This window comes from Eleutherodactylus coqui, chromosome 7, assembly GCF_035609145.1.
Source record: "Eleutherodactylus coqui strain aEleCoq1 chromosome 7, aEleCoq1.hap1, whole genome shotgun sequence".
NCBI lineage: Eukaryota > Metazoa > Chordata > Amphibia > Anura > Eleutherodactylidae > Eleutherodactylus > Eleutherodactylus coqui.
This window is the reverse complement of record NC_089843.1, coordinates 186989377-187005699: the sequence shown is the minus strand read 5'-3', so window position 1 is coordinate 187005699 and position 16323 is coordinate 186989377. Positions and strand designations below refer to the sequence as shown.

Here is a 16323-nt window from a genome sequence, read left to right as displayed (position 1 = left end):
TGTAACGGCCGAAACGTTGCGTGATTACTGATGATGGAATAAAGATTATGACACCTGTTTTTCTGCACCTGAACGTTCCTGCTGCCATCTTTGGATAAAATGTCGTCACTGACAGCCAGGGGAACATCAGCTCAAGAGTGCAGGGTGTGTTTTTGTTTTTTTTTGTTTGTTTTTTTTTTTTTCACATACCGTAGAATGGAACAGACCTTTTTGTTTTTTTTTTTTTAAGTATCAAATTTGCAACAATCATTCCACTTCCAATTTATAGCCTTGGTATCGGATGTGGATATTTCTTGTTTTCATTCTATTAAGTATTTCAGTTGTTTGAGGCATTAAGGTGCATTTACACTGCAAAGATGATCGTTAAAGAGATGGCTTTTGAACGATCATCTTGCATATATTACTACTTCGGACTAATGCCTATTCGTATCAAGTAGCAGCGTGTTAGCCGCCAGGAGTTGTAATCAGGGAACAGACCACCCGCTGTTCCTTGATTACTTTTACTTTGTTCTACATCAGGGCTGACAGCTGAGAACAGCTGATACAATGCAATCTGCTGTTCTCTCTCTGCAGGCAGAGCACAGCGTGGGGTCCTGTTTATCAGCTGTTCTGCTGAACAATGGTTTTCAGGCAGAACTAAATTCCATAGTTCGGCCGAACAGTGAAAGATGGGCACATTTACACGCAATGATTATCGCTCAAAAAATGGCTTTTGAGCGATAATCGTTGTCTAAATGGGCCTTTAGGCTTTGTTCACCCCTACGTTGGAGGCTCTACTGTGTCCAATGCAGGTCTGACACAATCCAATCAGATCCCCCTATAAAGCCAATGGGGTATGTTGAGAGTCGTCAGTTTCTGGCATAGGATTGATCAGTTAAAAAAATTTAGTTAAAAAAACTCCCATTAAAAAAAACATGAAAATGGAAATCCCAAATGAGTTGTGAACATAACCTTAATTGTTAATATAATCTCTCCTTCCTGAGTGCGATGAGCTTGCAAACAGTCTACATTATGTGCCCTGAAACCTTTTAAACTTTATATATTTGAATCTAGTTGATTTTAAAAAGCTGCCTCATAAATATGTAGGTGCCTAATTCCAATTATTTTGTATTAAACTCAACCTCTATCCTGCTCTTAAAGGGGTTGTCTCGCGAAAGCAAGTGGGGTTAAGCACTTCTGTATGGCCATATTAATGCACTTTGTAATATACATCGTGCATTAAATATGAGCCATTCAGAAGTTATTCACTTACCTGCTCCGTTGCTAGCGTCCTCGTCGCCATGGTTCCGTCTAATTTCGGGGTCTTCTTGCTTCTTTAGGTGCGCTTGCGCAGATCCGTCTTCTCCCTTAGGCTCCGCTCGGCAGCATCGCCGATTTGGCTCCGCCCCTTGTACGCATCATCGCGTAGCTCCGCCCCCGTCACGTGCCGATTCCAGCCAATCAGGAGGCTGGAACCGGCACACATCATGGGGCGGAGCTACGTGATGACGCGTACAAGGGGGCGGAGCCAAATTGGCGATGCTGCCGAGCGGAGCCGAAGGGAGAAGATGGATCTGCGCAAGCGCGTCTTAAGAAGCAAGAAGACCCCGAAATTAGACGGAACCATGGCGACGAGGACGCCAGCAACGGAGCAGGTAAGTGAATAACTTCTGTATGGCTCATATTTAATGCACGATGTATATTACAAAGTGCATTAATATGGCCATACAGAAGTGTATAACCCCACTTGCTGCTGTGAGACAACCCCTTTAAGTACAGCCACCAATTCTATTTAATAGCAGGTGTTGGATCAGTGGCCTGTAATTATTCGCTCACCTGTGTATAGAGGGGAACAATGACCACCCTATTGGGATACTTTAGTGAAAAATAGCAATTTGACTTGAACAGACACAGAACGCGTCTGTCTCTCACTTGTATATATTCAGAGCTGTTGAAAGAAACAGTGAGTTGTAATCCTGGTTTCTGTAGTGTCAGCTCATTTCCTTGGTTTTGTCTTCTCTTTGAAGCCAAAATCTGATAACCGTCTGTCAAGCATCCAGTCTGATATTCCAACAACATATACGAAGTTTGAGCTGCCTGAGCTTGCTAGAAACAGTACAGTAACTAGATTCTTCTATTATGCCACAAGTGCAAGAAAATGAAACCGATTTATAAGGACTGGCAAGCTACCTAAACTTTTAGAGGGCAACAAGTTTGTAACTTTAACATTGAGTATATGTACTTTAATCCGTGATCTCTATCTTTTTGTCGTTTTTTTCTCCAGATCCCAATTATCTCATGGCTAACGAACGAATGAATCTTATGAATATGGCAAAGTTGAGTATAAAGGGCTTAATTGAGTCCGCTCTGAATCTGGGTCGGACCCTGGATTCGGACTATGCACCTTTGCAGCAGTTCTTTGTAGTGATGGAGCATTGTCTGAAACACGGATTAAAAGGTAAGAACTCGACCACCTTCTTATGACCACATTTTCTTGTAAGGCTAGTTGATCTTTTCACTTTACATGATGCAGTATAGAAGGCACATTTCATTTGGAATATGCTGTTCTTTGTTAGCTAAGAAGACCTTTCTAGGACAGAATAAATCGTTTTGGGGTCCTTTGGAACTGGTGGAAAAACTTGTACCAGAAGCAGCAGAGATAACAGCTAGTGTAAAGGACCTTCCTGGTCTCAGGTAAGTGGCATTTTCCATAACAACTGCAGTATTTGTTTATTCTTTTAATAAAGTGATGCTCCCTTTATTTAATGTAACGGCAGTCTGTTCTATATAAAATCCATGAAGAAGCTGGCCCCTTCATTTTGTAAATTGGTGGAGCACCTGTCAATCAGACCCCCAACAATCAGTGGTGGCATATTCTAACAACCTGTCATCACTTACTTTAGTAACAGAGGATGCAAGTCTGAAAAAGACGTGTCCATCCAGTTCAGCCTATTAACTCCCTGCCCTCCCCCCATATTGATCCAGAGGAAGGCAAAAAAAGAGGTAAGAGCCAATTTCCACATTTTAAGTGAAAAATTCCTTCCTGACTCCAATTTGGCAATCAGAATAATTCCCATGTAACCAACCCTTTTTCAAGTTCTTAATGATTATAAGTAGAGATAAGCGAGCGTACTCGTCCGAACTTGATGCTCGTTCGAGTATTAGGGTACTCGAGATGCTCGTTGCTTGAGACGAGCACCACGCGGTGTTCGAGTCACTTCCATTTTCTTCCCAGAAAAGTTTGCGCCGTTTTCTGGCCAATAGAAACACAGGGAAGGCATTACAACTTCCTCCTGTGAAGTTCCAGCCCTATCCCACCCCCCTGCAGTGAGTGGCTGGGGAGATCAGCTAACACCCGAGTATATAAACTGGGGTCGGCTGCGGCTCGCCACAGATGCATGCTGAGAGACATTAGGGAAAGTGCCGTCCTGCTGTAGCTGCTATAGGGAGAGTGTTAGGCTGTTATCTTCGTCTTCAAGAACCCCAAGGGTCCTTCTTAGGGCCATATCTGACCGCGTGTAGTACTGTCGAGGCTGCTTTTAGCAGTTTTGCACATTTTTTTATTTTTTTTTGTATATTGGGCGTGCAGACCATAGCGTCCTCAGTCTGCAGTCATTTTACTCAGTATAGGGGCAATACTGGTGAGGCAGGGACAGTGGTACAGGGAAAGAGATATACTGGCTATAAAAGCAGTGGGCTTTTTCAAAAGAATTGGAAAAATAAATCTTTGGGCTGCCTGTAACCGTGTTCAGTTTACTGGGTGTCTGCTGGGGGTAGTAGTCGCTCACTATTACCCAGCTAGGTGTTACTGCAGCCGTGCACATAATTTTTTCTGGCTGTACTGTGCTTTCAATAACCACAGTCATCCTCCAACAGGGAAATCCATATACAGGCTATATAGGCAGTGGGCTTTTTCCCAAAAATTGGGGAGAAAATACTATATTTGAGCTGCCTGTGACCGTCTTCAGTTTACTGCGTGTCTGCTGGGGGTAGTAGTCGCTCATTATTACACAGCCAAGCCTGTGACCGTCTACAGTTTACTGCGTGTCTGCTGGGGGTAGTAGTCGCTCATTATTACCCAGCTAAGCGTTACAGTAGGCTTGCGCATAATTGTTTCCTGGCTCTGCTGTGTCCGTTACATGATCGCCATCATCCCGCCAGAGGGAAAGAGTATACACATATACGCTGCATACGGTGTCTGTCTGGTTTTTCACCTCACCATTTTAAAAAATTGAAGCAAAATACTTAAGGCCTACCACTGGCCTTTGGCCACTTGACTGGTTCTGCCCTGTGAATTCCAGTAGCTCAGTCATACGCACCTAGGTCTGACTACAGGCTTGCGCATAATTGTTTCCTGGTTCTGCTGTATGCTTCATAAGCGAAGTCAACCTCCAACCACAGGCCAATAAGCGGCACATTTAATTACAGCGTTCTGTTTCTGCTCTACTCGTAATACACCATGCTGAGGGGTAGGGGTAGGCCTAGAGGACGTGGGCGAGGACGCGGAGGCCCAAGTCAGGGTGTGGGCACAGGCCGAGCTCCTGGTCCAGGTGTATCGCAGCTTACTGCTGCGGGATTAGGAGAGAGGCAAGTTTCTGGGGGCCCCAGATTCATCTCACAATTAATGAGTCCACGTGGTAGACCTTTATTATAAACTGAGCAGTGTGAGCAGGTCCTGTCGTGGATGGCAGAAAGTGCATCCAGCAAACTATCCACCGTCACCACCCAGTCTTCTACGCCGTCCACTGCTGCATCCCTGAATCCTCTGGCTGCTGCTCCTCCCTTCTCCCAGCCTCCTCCCTCCCAGCTAATGACACATTCAGAAGAGCAGGCAGGCTCCCAGGAACTGTTCTCGGGTCTCGGCCTTGAGTGCGAAAAAATGGATCCTCTATCACCTGAGGAGTTTCTCATGACCGATGCCCAACCTTTGGAAAGTTCCCGGGATCCGGGTGAGGAGACTGGGGACTGCCGGCAACTGTCTCAAGAGCTTCCAGTGGGTGAGGAGGACGATGACGAGACACAGTTGTCTATCAGTGAGGTAGTAGTAAGGGCAGTAAGTCCCAGGGAGGAGTGCACAGAGGATTCGGAGGAAGAGCAGCTGGACGATGAGGTGACTGACCCCACCTGGTTTGCTAAGCCTACTGAGGACAGGTCTTCAGAGGGGGAGGCAAGTGCAGCAGCAGGGCAGGTTGGAAGAGTGCGGTGGCCAGGGTTAGAGGCAGGGCCAGACCGAATAATCCACCAACTGTTTCCCAAAGCGCCCCCTTGCGCCATGCCACCCTGCAGAGGCCGAGGTGCTCAAAGGTGTGGCAGTTTTTCACTGAGAGTGCAGACGACCGACGAACAGTGGTGTGCAAGGTTTGTCGCGCCAAGATCAGCCGGGGAGCCACCAGCCTCACCACCACCAGCATGCGCAGGCATATGATGGCCAAGCACCCCACAAGGTGGGACGAAGGCCATTCACCGCCTCCGGTTTGCGTCACTGCCTCTCCCCCTGTGCCCTAACCTGCCACTGAGATCCAACCCCCCTCTGAGGACACAGGCACGACCGTCTCCTGGCCTGCACCCACACCCTCACTTTTGCTGTCCTCGGCCCCATCTAGCAATGTCTCTCAGCGCAGCATCCAGCCATCGCTAGCGCAACTGTTTGAGCGCAAGCGCAAGTACGCCGCCACGCACCCGCACGCTGAAGCATTAAACGTGCACATAGCCAAATTGATCAGCCTGGAGATGCTGCCGTATAGGCTTGTGGAAACGGAGGCTTTCAAAAACATGATGGCGGCGGCGGCGGCCCTGCGCTACTGTTCCCAGTCGCCACTACTTTTCCCGATGTGCCGTCCCAGCCCTGCACGACCGCGTCTCCCGCAACATTGTACGCGCCCTCACCAACGCGGTTACTGGCAAGGTCCACTTAACAACGCACACGTGGACAAGCACAGGCGGGCAGGGCCACTATATCTCCTTGACGGCACATTGGGTGAATTTAGTGGAGGCTGGGACTGAGTCAGAGCCTGGGACCGCTCACGTCCTACCCACCCCCAGAATTGCGGGCCCCAGCTCGGTGGTGGTATCTGCGGCGGTGTATGCTTTCTCCATTAAACCACCCTCCTCCTCCTACGCAACCTCTGTCTCGCAATCAAGATGTGTCAGCAGCAGCATGTCACCAGCAGTCGGTGTCGCGCGGCATGGCAGCACAGCGGTGGGCAAGCGTCAGCAGGCCGTGCTGAAACTACTCAGCTTAGGAGAGAAGAGGCACACGGCCCACGAACTGCTGCAGGGTCTGACAGAGCAGACCGACCGCTGGCTTTCGCCGCTGAGCCTCCAACCGGGCATGGTCGTGTGTGACAACGGCCGTAACCTGGTGGCGGCTCTGCAGCTCGGCAGCCTCACGCACGTGCCATGCCTGGCTCACGTCTTTTATTTGGTGGTTCATCGGTTTCTGAAAAGCTACCCACACTTGTCAGACCGTGTGGGCATGTCACACAGCAGTCGGTGCACTGGCAGATTAAACCGTGTGTGACTGACCCGGCGCACCTTTCCGCAAGTCCAACACGGACGCTGCCACCCTGCGGACCCTGCAATATCGGTTTAATCTGCCAGTGCACCGACTGCTGTGCGACATGCCCACACAGTGGAACTCTACGCTCCACATGTTGGCCAGGCTCTATGAACAGCGTAGAGCTATAGTGGAATACCAACTCCAACATGGGTGGCGTAGTGGGAGTCAGCCTCCTCAATTCTTTACAGAAGAGTGGGCCTGGTTTGCAGACATCTGCCAGGTCCTTGGAAACTTTGAGGAGTCTACCCAGATGGTGAGCGGCGATGCTGCAATCATTAGCATCACCATTCCTCTGCTATGCCTCTTGAGAAGTTCCCTGCAAAGCATAAAGGCAGACGCTTTGCGCTCGGAAACGGAGGCGGGGGAAGACAGTATGTCGCTGGATAGTCAGAGCACCCTCATGTCTATATCTCAGCGCGTTGAGGAAGGGGAGGGGGAGGAGCCTGAGGAGGAGCAGGGGGAAGAGACAGCCGGGCCCACTGCTGAGGGTACCCATGCTGCTTGCCTGTCATCTTTCAGCGTGTATGGCCTGAGGAGGAGGAGGAGGATCCTGAAAGTGATCTTCCTAGTGAGGATAGCCATGTGTTGCGTACAGGTACCCTGGCACACATGGCTGACTTCATGTTAGGATGCCTTTCTCGTGACCCTCGCGTAACACGCATTCTGGCCACTATGGATTACTGGGTGTACACAGTGCTCGACCCATGGTATAATGAGAACCTTTCCACTCTCATACCCGAAGAGGAAAGGGGTTCAAGAGTGATGCTATACCACAGGACCCTGGTGGACAAACTGGTGGTAAAATTCCCATCCGACAGCGCTAGTGGCAGAAGGCGCAGTTCCGAGGGCCAGGTAGCAGGGGAGGCGCGGAGATCAGGCAGCATGTACAGCGCAGGCAGGGGAACACTCTCCAAGGCCTTTGCCAGCTTTATGGCTCCCCAGCAAGACTGTGTCACCGCTCCCCAGTCAAGGCTGAGTCGGCAGGAGCACTGTAAAAGGATGGTGAGGGAGTACGTAGCTGATCGCACGACCATCCTCCGTGACGCCTCTGCAAGGTACAACTACTGAGTGTCGAAGCTGGACACGTGGCCTAAACTCGCGCTGTATGCCCTGGAGGTGCTTGCTTGCCCTGCGGCTAGCGTCTTGTCAGAGAGGGTGTTTAGTGCGGCTGGGGGAAATCAGCACGGATAAGTGTGGCCACCTGTCAACTGACAGTGCCGACAGGCTTACACTCATAAAGATGAACAAAGCCTGGATTTCCCCAGACTTCTCTTCTCCACCAGCGGACAGCAGCGGTACCTAAACAATATGTAGGCTGCACCCGCAGATGGAAGCATCGTTCTCTATCACCATAAAAAACGGGGACCTTTTAGCTTCATCAATCTGTGTATTATATTCATCCTCCTCTCCCTGCTTCTCCTCCTGAAACCTCACGTAATCACGCCGAACGGGCAATTTTTCTTAGGCCCACAAGGCTCAGTCATATGACTTTTGTAAACAATGTTTATACGTTTCAATTCTCATTAAAGCGTTGAAACTTGCACCTGAACCAATTTTTATTTTAACTGGGCTGCCTCCAGTCCTAGTTACAAATTAAGCCACAGTAACCAAAGCGATTAATGGGTTTCACCTGCCCTCTTGGTTGGGCATGGGCAATTTTTCTGAGGTATATTAGTACTGTTGGTACACCAATTTTTTTGGGCCCTCGCCTACAGTGTAATCCTAGTAATTTTTATGGGCTTCGCCTGCACTCATGGTACAGCAAGGTGTGTGGGGTTGGCCTACGCTTTTGCTACATAAATGTAACTGGGGCCTTGTCTATACTGCAACTACTGAAATGTGAAAGAGACTGTTATCTCCCTAAACTGCTGCAACGGGAATGTTACTGTGGCCTGTCTTGACTGCTACTACTACTGAAATGGAACTAATACTGTGCTCCCCCTATAGTGCTGCTTCGGAATTGTTACTGGGGCCTGTCTTGACTGCTACTATTACTGAAATGGAACTAAGACTGTGCTCCCCCTATACTGCTGCTAGTGATATGTTACTGGGGCCTGTCTAGACTGCTACTACTACTGAAATGGAACTAATACTGTGCTCCCCCCTATACTGCTGCTAGTGATATGTTACTGGGGCCTGTCTAGACTGCTACTACTACTGAAATGGAACTAATACTGTGCTCCCCCTATACTGCTGCTTTGGAATTGTTACTGGGGCCTGTCTTGACTGCTACTAATACTGAAATGGGCGGTTGGGCAGCATGTTACCCAGGAGAAGTGGCAGCGGAGTGTCATGCAGGCAGTGATTGTGCTTTGTTGGAGGTAGTGTGGTGCTTAGCTAAGGTATGCCTTGCTAATGAGGGTTTTTCAGAATTAAAAATTGTTGGGGGGGGGGGCCCACTCTTGCCGCTATTGTGGCTTAATAGTGGGACCTGGGAACTTGAGATGCAGCCCAACATGTAGCCCCTCGCCTGCCCTATCCGTTTCTGTGTCTTTCCCTTCACTTTCTTGAATTTTGAACATTCTTGAACATAGGTCCCATACAAAAATGCTCGGGTCGCCCATTGACTTCAATGGGGTTTGTTACTCGAAACGAACCCTCGAGCATCGCGGGAAGTTCGACTCGAGTAACGAGCACCCGAGCATTTTGGTGCTCACTCATCTCTAATTATAACCTATAATATTGTATTGCTCAAGAAAGACGTTGAGGCCCTTGAACTTTTATCAAATTTGTCATTACCATGTCCTCAGGCAGAGAGTTCCATAGACTCATTGTTCTTACAGTAAAGAACCCCCTTCTGTATCCGTGAAGAAACCTTCTTTCCTCTAGATATAGAGGGCGCCCCCTCGTTATGGTCACACTCCTGGGTATAAATGATTATGGGAGAGATCTCTGTATTGTCCCCTGATATATTATACATAGTTATTAGGTCACCCCTCAACCCCCCTTTTTTTTCTAAACTATATAACCCCAATGTCTGAGTATTATAGTCCGCCCACTCCATTTATTACTTTAGCTGCCCGTCTTTGTACTCGCTCAAGCTCTGATGTGTCTTTCAGTACCGAAGGCCAAAACTGTTCAAAATATTCCATGACCAGAAAGAGGAAGAATTATGTTCAGTATAAAAACCACTTTTAAGCAATTTATTAAGCATTTCTATTTTAATATGTTTATGGTTTATCATTTTGGATGTCCATATTCATGTTATGATTAAACCGTGTAATATTTACCCCCATGTACTAGATGTGATCTGTAGCAACTTGTTGATTGTTTTAAAGTGTTTAAATAATTCTCATTATTGTGTATTTTGATGCTGAATTTATTTCTTTTTGCTGCTAGAACCCCCGTGGGCAGAGGGCGGGCATGGCTGCGTCTGGCATTAATGCAGAAAAAGCTCTCCGAATACATGAAAGCCCTAATTAATAGAAAGGACCTCATGAGGTAACATTACATTTGATGATTTTCTTTCTAGATTAGAGGTTATCAAACATGTACTTCATCATTCTAGATTATCTTTCATGATGAGGTACTTGTTTTTCCTTAATGCAGTTCCGAGAGTTTCGGTGTTAGTTGGGGTCCACAGTGCTGCTTCTAAATCATGAGCAGTAAAAACAATCTAATTTTATGTCAAGCCACAGAATCTATTCAAATTCCTTTGCACTGTGTGTTTTTAAAAACAGAAAAAAAACACCTTACTGTGTTCTATGTTTTATAATTTGTACAGAATTTAATTAACCTTTCAAGTCATATTTCACTTAAAATTGTGAGTAATTATTTATTGCATGTAATGAAGGTATGTCGGTAACTTATATTGCCTTGTGGCTACTGCTGCAAGCCGTAGTTAGTAATGCATCCTGAATATCTGCACCCAAAATCAAATTTTGATCCGAATACAAAAAAATGGCCTTAAGACCTATAAAGAAAGAAGCCGGTGTAGAAAGCAGTACGGCCTGGAATCTGGGATGCATCTGGCAGCAGAGCAAATTTTCTCTCATTGATTGTGAATTGTTTACTGCAAATCCAATGGGAATCCTTGAACTAACAATGGGGTGGAGGGACTGCGTAGCTGCGTGGCCTCGGGTAATCTTTAACAGAAGTGGAGGTTAGGAAGATCGTTTTATTCTGTAAATTCGGTGGCATAGGATGTTTATTGTAGAAAAATGTGGATGTACAGCTTCTATCGATAGAATAAAAACCTTGATTTCCAATGTGTTTAGGATGAATTGTGCAGAACATGGTACTTGATGGTTGTGATTGGGGGAGGGTAGTTATTGTAACATCAGAAAATCTTTCATTGCAAATTAAATGCTGCAAAAAGTAATTTTCCAATAGATTCCATTACTTTGTAAAGCAGACCAACAAAAGCTCTCATCATCAGGATATGTCAATGGCTTTACCTTTTTATATAGAATCGGGTCTATTGGATTGATGAAAATAGCATTGTTCCCCATAAAATTGCTATTTTGTTATAAGATGCACCTAGGTTTTAAAGGAGGAAAATGGGAAAAAATATATTTTGAACAAGGCAACAGACAAGACAGTGAGGGAGGAATAAAGAGCAGTAGTACCACCTTGAAAAAAAGATCTCCTATAAGGACCCAGAATGTCAATGCATTACGTGGGCAGATCATTGATTCCAGTTGGAACTGTTCACACTCATTAGCAAAACGAGCACCACTTTGATGTCCTCCTTACAAAAGAATTCGTCAAACGGACACTAAACTTATGTTTGTTTCACCAATGCAAATGAATGGTTCCGTTCGGGGGTTTGATCACAGTGCTATTTTCTGCACTTCTGACAGTCTCCAGACAGAATCCCTAAGGCCCAATGTCCACAGGCAGGTTTGATTTGCCAAATCCGCATAGTCGATCCGCAAATCAAGGCCCCCATAGGGATGCATGGTCATCCTGCAAATGCATTAAAGCAAGCATTTCTTTTGCAGACCTTTTCGCCCGGAAAACAAATTACAGCATACTCCATTTTCCTGTGGTTCCCGCATGGATGGCTTCTATTGAAGTCAATGGAAGCCGTCCAATCCACGGCCAGCCTGCGATTCAGTTGCAGACGGGCCACGGATACTGTAGGAAAGCAGGGGTTAAAAATATATATATATATATATATATATATATATATATATATATATATATATATATATATATATATATATATATATATATATATATATATATATATATATATATATATATATATATATATATATATATATATATATATACTGCATACGCAGTGCAGAAGAAAAGATCTGGACAGGGACATAAGACCCGAACAGGATCCGGACAGGTGAAAAAAAAAATGTCCGCGGGCAGGTTTGGATACCGCTGCGGGCTCCCGCAGGCGGTATCCGACCTGCCCGTGAATATGGGTCCTTAGTATAGTGAAAGATCACTGTATGAACACTGTTAGGCAGGCATGCATGCATACATTGATCTGTTTTACACTTGCATACATATTATACTCTATATAAATATAGTCACACACACTCAACTACATACAAGCCTTACAATTCTGTTTGTCAATTGAAGCCTCATGAATGCAGCGAGATCCAGAAATTAGTGGGGCAGCATGGCAGCAGACACATGCAAAAGTCATATGTAGGCTTCCTCTACGGTATTGACTTACTGCTGCAACAGCAATCAATACAGCTTACTGGTTCTGCTCATCACACAGCTACTGGCTGGGTCCACCCCATAACAGGGGAGGTGAGCTGCTTGTACGTACAGGTGATTCCCGCCGGCGATAAATACTGCTGCTCCCCCACCTCCACCAATGAGCTATACATACGGGCGTCTCTCCTTCCCTGCTATGTAGCTGACTCGGCCAGCATCTGTGTGATAAATCCTTATCGGCACGTTCGCTCTATTAGACGCACCAATTCCACCCCCACTTTGGGGGAAAAAAGTGCGTCTTATAAAGCGAAAAATATGGTATGTGCTGAAACCTAGCGCAGCACATCAATAACTACATCCATCATTGTAATTGCATCATTGTTTATCTGCGATGTTTGTTTAAACTATTATAGAACCGTTTAACAATTGTCCTTTTTATGTTGCAGTGAATTTTATGAACCCAATGCACTAATGATGGAGGAGGAAGGGGCTATTATTTCTGGCCTTTTAGTTGGACTCAATGTGATTGATGCTAATTTTTGCATGAAGGGGGAAGACCTTGATTCACAAGTAAGCCTCGCATTACGGGAAAAAGCAATCCCATTGTTAAGCTGTGGTACATCGGTCCATAATTTTAAACTTTACTAAAGACTGTGTTTTGTGTCAGTAAGAAGCATTTGATTTTTTATTTTTTTGGACCGTTGTCTCAGTAATCTGTAAGAACTAATGGACGCTGTTTTTGTTTACTTTCAGGTAGGAGTCATTGATTTTTCAATGTACTTAAAAGAAGGTCCTATTGCTAAATCCAGTGAAGAGTAAGTGAGACTAAAGAAACCAAGAATTTGATGATTGTAGTTTTTGCTGTTATCCACTTAAAACGTAATGGATGGCCAACATTTCTTAGGGATGACATATTTTGTAACTTCTCAATGTCCTATTTTGCGCATTCGTATTTGGAGTGAATTACAATTTAACCCTGTAATGCTTTAGGATGTACATTTACATAATGAAGGTTCAGAGTTTGTGTAGTGGGGAACCCTCGCTCACCTTCTAGGTGCTCTCCTCAAGGAGAGACAATACCCTTCTCCACTCCCATGCATATCTCACACAGAGAAGAGGAGATTCTTCTACCATCTTTCATCTACAGAGAAGCGTTACTATGGAAGGTATTATAGAGAAGTACTGAATAGTGCAACTGTGAGACGGCAAAACACTATTGGCTGCGTCAGTGTGTCTCTCTGCTTCCCCCTCACATCTTCATAGACTTCTATGGGCAGCACATAATCTTACCTGTTAGGGAGTGGTTAGTCCATCATGTCTACCAAGATGAATTTTAGCAGTAATTAAGCAGTTTTGGAGGAAGAGAAGATGACAAAAGGAGACTGATGGGTTGATGGGTTGCAAACAGTTGTGCTTTTAATCAAATTTGTCTTGTTCTTGCTTGTATATGACTGTTTTTTGTTTTTATTGTCTTTCTAAGAGACGTCCAAATAACAGCGATACTAGATCAGAAGAATTACGTGGAAGAGCTGAACAGACAGTTAAGGTGAATTATAAGTATTTAACGCTTCACTGCCAGCAGCTTAAATGGGTATTCTGGTCTCATCAACAAGTATATCAGGGCTCGTTCACATGGGCATAAGCGCATTATGGTCATGCAAATCCGCTGCATATTTGCGCAACAGAAAATCGCTTACGCCGGTGTTTTTTCAGCCACTCTGGCGTGTTTTCGTGTGGGCAGATGCCCTGTGTATTTGTACATGCATGAAATTACATTGATTTTTCTGTGCAAATAAAGGCTCATGCAGCGCATAAATACCCATCATTATGGGACATTCCGCATTTTTTTTTCTTTCACGCATATTACGTGAAAAAGTATGCTCATGTGAACGGACCCATTGAAATCAATGAATTCTATTCACTTCGTAACAGGTTTTGCAAGTACACACGTGGGACCAAGCCCTTAGTTTGTATAATCTATAAATTCATGACAAGGGCACATTTACAGAAATGCCACTATTCTGCTGCTTGGAATTTGTTAATAGATACTTCTTAGTCTGTATATTTGCTGCTCTAATAAATTGTCCGATCGTCATGCAGTTACTGTTTAAATATAGACAAGTCTAACTTATTTTGAAAACTCAGAAAGTCTCCATACTTTAAAAAGCCCAACATTCTATGTTGCCTACATTTATTTGTAATGTATACATCTGCTGCTAACGGACCACTGAGCATGAATAATTAACGGGATAATTAGTTCCGCTGACAGTAGAAGTGCAGACTTCGCCGCAAGCAGAGCAGTAATTCTAATGTACTCCACTTATCCCATTATCAGTGCTCTGAGTAACATCAGCCTTATTCAGTCAGTTTGCTGTGATGGTTATGGATTTCTCTTTATAAATGGGACTTGCCATTATAATGCTAGGGAGAATCCCCCCCCCCCCCCATGATGTAGAACATTTCACTGCTTTCTGTTCAGCCCCTCAGTTGTGAATTCTATTCACATTGAGTACATAAAATAAACTGTAGTGAACCGCACTAAGAGTAACTGAAAGCATCTAGGACCGAAAAATATGGCTTTTACACTGATAACTGTTGTACACCGAAATCACTGTCGTGTGAATAAGCCCTATTACGTATGCGATGCACAGCCACATGACATGCAGTGAATGGAGTCGATGAAACTACATGGACCCACATTGATCCGTTCACATTAGTGTGTAAATACTGCATGTGAAAAAAATCAGCATTCTCTATCTCACTGCATATCATGCAACAAGAGCACTATTCTTTTCTATGGCTAGCGTATTTAAAGCTGTCCATATGCAATACATTAATACATACACAACTCCGCTATGAAGCAGAGCGGGGAATAAGGCAAAAAAAAAAGTCACACTATGCATAACAGTGTCCGTGAGATATGCTGTCATGGGTAGTGCACTCACACAGCATTTTACGCACACTGTCATGTGAATGAGCCCTTGGTGATAAGGTTTTGAGTCTAATAATGGGTTTTAGTAACGCTTTGACTTTAATGGGTTGTAGTAATGTTATGACCTGTCTTCTGCCGCTGATGCTCAAAACTATCCAACGCTTCCATGTGAAGTTGCGTTAAAGCGACTCTCCGAGCTTGGAGCGAGAAAGCTGGCCGAACCACTTCTCTGACCTGATCCAGACTGATGCAGAATATTATGCATTGGTAGACTAAGGCCGGATTCACGTGAACTTATTTGCACAGTGTATTATGCACAGAAAAATTGCACGCACAATACACAGTTAATAAAACTCATTGATTTCAATGGGTCTGTTCATATAAGCGTATTCTGTGAACGCATTTTGTTTGCACAAAAAAAAAAACTTTTCGTGTAAATGCGCTTACGACTGTGTGACACCGGTCTAAGACACTACATATTGGTCTGACTGGCCATGTGAACAGCACTAGTTAATCAATGCAGGTGTAGCCTAATGGTGCATACTAATATTGTGCAGTAGGTAGTCAGTGAAGCAGTGCAGCCATCTTTGTTTCTCCATTCCTGGAGGGTTGCTTTAAGGGGATCCAAACATAAAATGTGGTTCCTAGTGGAAATACTGGTTGAGGACGACTGTTAGTTGTTCCATGCTGTAGGACTGCTGATCTTTAGCCATGTGTCTTTACGAGTTAGACGTGCAAATATTATAAAGATTCAGGATTGGGAAAGTGTAACCAGTTGGTATGTTTTAGACAAAATATGTCTGTCTTTACTGTGTAAGGTCAGATTTGTTTAATTATTTTTTATTTAATGCATTAGTGCCACCGTGAACAACTTGCAGACAAAGGTAGATGCCTTAGAGAAATCCAACACCAAACTAACTGAGGAGGTATGTTCATTCGTGTTCACTAAAATGGGAATTCAGATAAAACAATACTATTAAAAAGGTACTGTGTGTGTGTGTGTGTGTGTGTGTGTATATATGTTTATATGTATGTATCTGGATAAACAGATAAGAAAGTTAAGTCACAACTGATCTTTCATTGTCAATTTTCCAGCTCGCTGTTGCAAACAACAGAATCATTACAATGCAGGAAGAAATGGAGAGAATGAAAGATGACAGCACGTTGTTTTCCAAGGTCAGCTGGGTGTAAAAAAATTTAAAAAATAGTACAAGGCAGGCTGGCT

The 16323-nt window shown here is 44.7% G+C and overlaps 1 protein-coding gene across 1 annotated transcript in view; it reads left to right on the top strand.

The window, feature by feature from the left end:
* Positions 1-16323, top strand: part of LOC136573567 (protein RUFY3-like) — an 88183-nt gene that overhangs the window by 39234 nt on the left and 32626 nt on the right. The window contains exons 2-9 of the mRNA XM_066574837.1: positions 2264-2437; positions 2556-2673; positions 9878-9979; positions 12613-12736; positions 12920-12981; positions 13647-13712; positions 15955-16024; positions 16194-16274. Of these exons, the coding sequence (XP_066430934.1) occupies positions 2264-2437; positions 2556-2673; positions 9878-9979; positions 12613-12736; positions 12920-12981; positions 13647-13712; positions 15955-16024; positions 16194-16274 (797 nt within the window). The remainder of the gene's footprint in view (positions 1-2263; positions 2438-2555; positions 2674-9877; positions 9980-12612; positions 12737-12919; positions 12982-13646; positions 13713-15954; positions 16025-16193; positions 16275-16323) is intronic.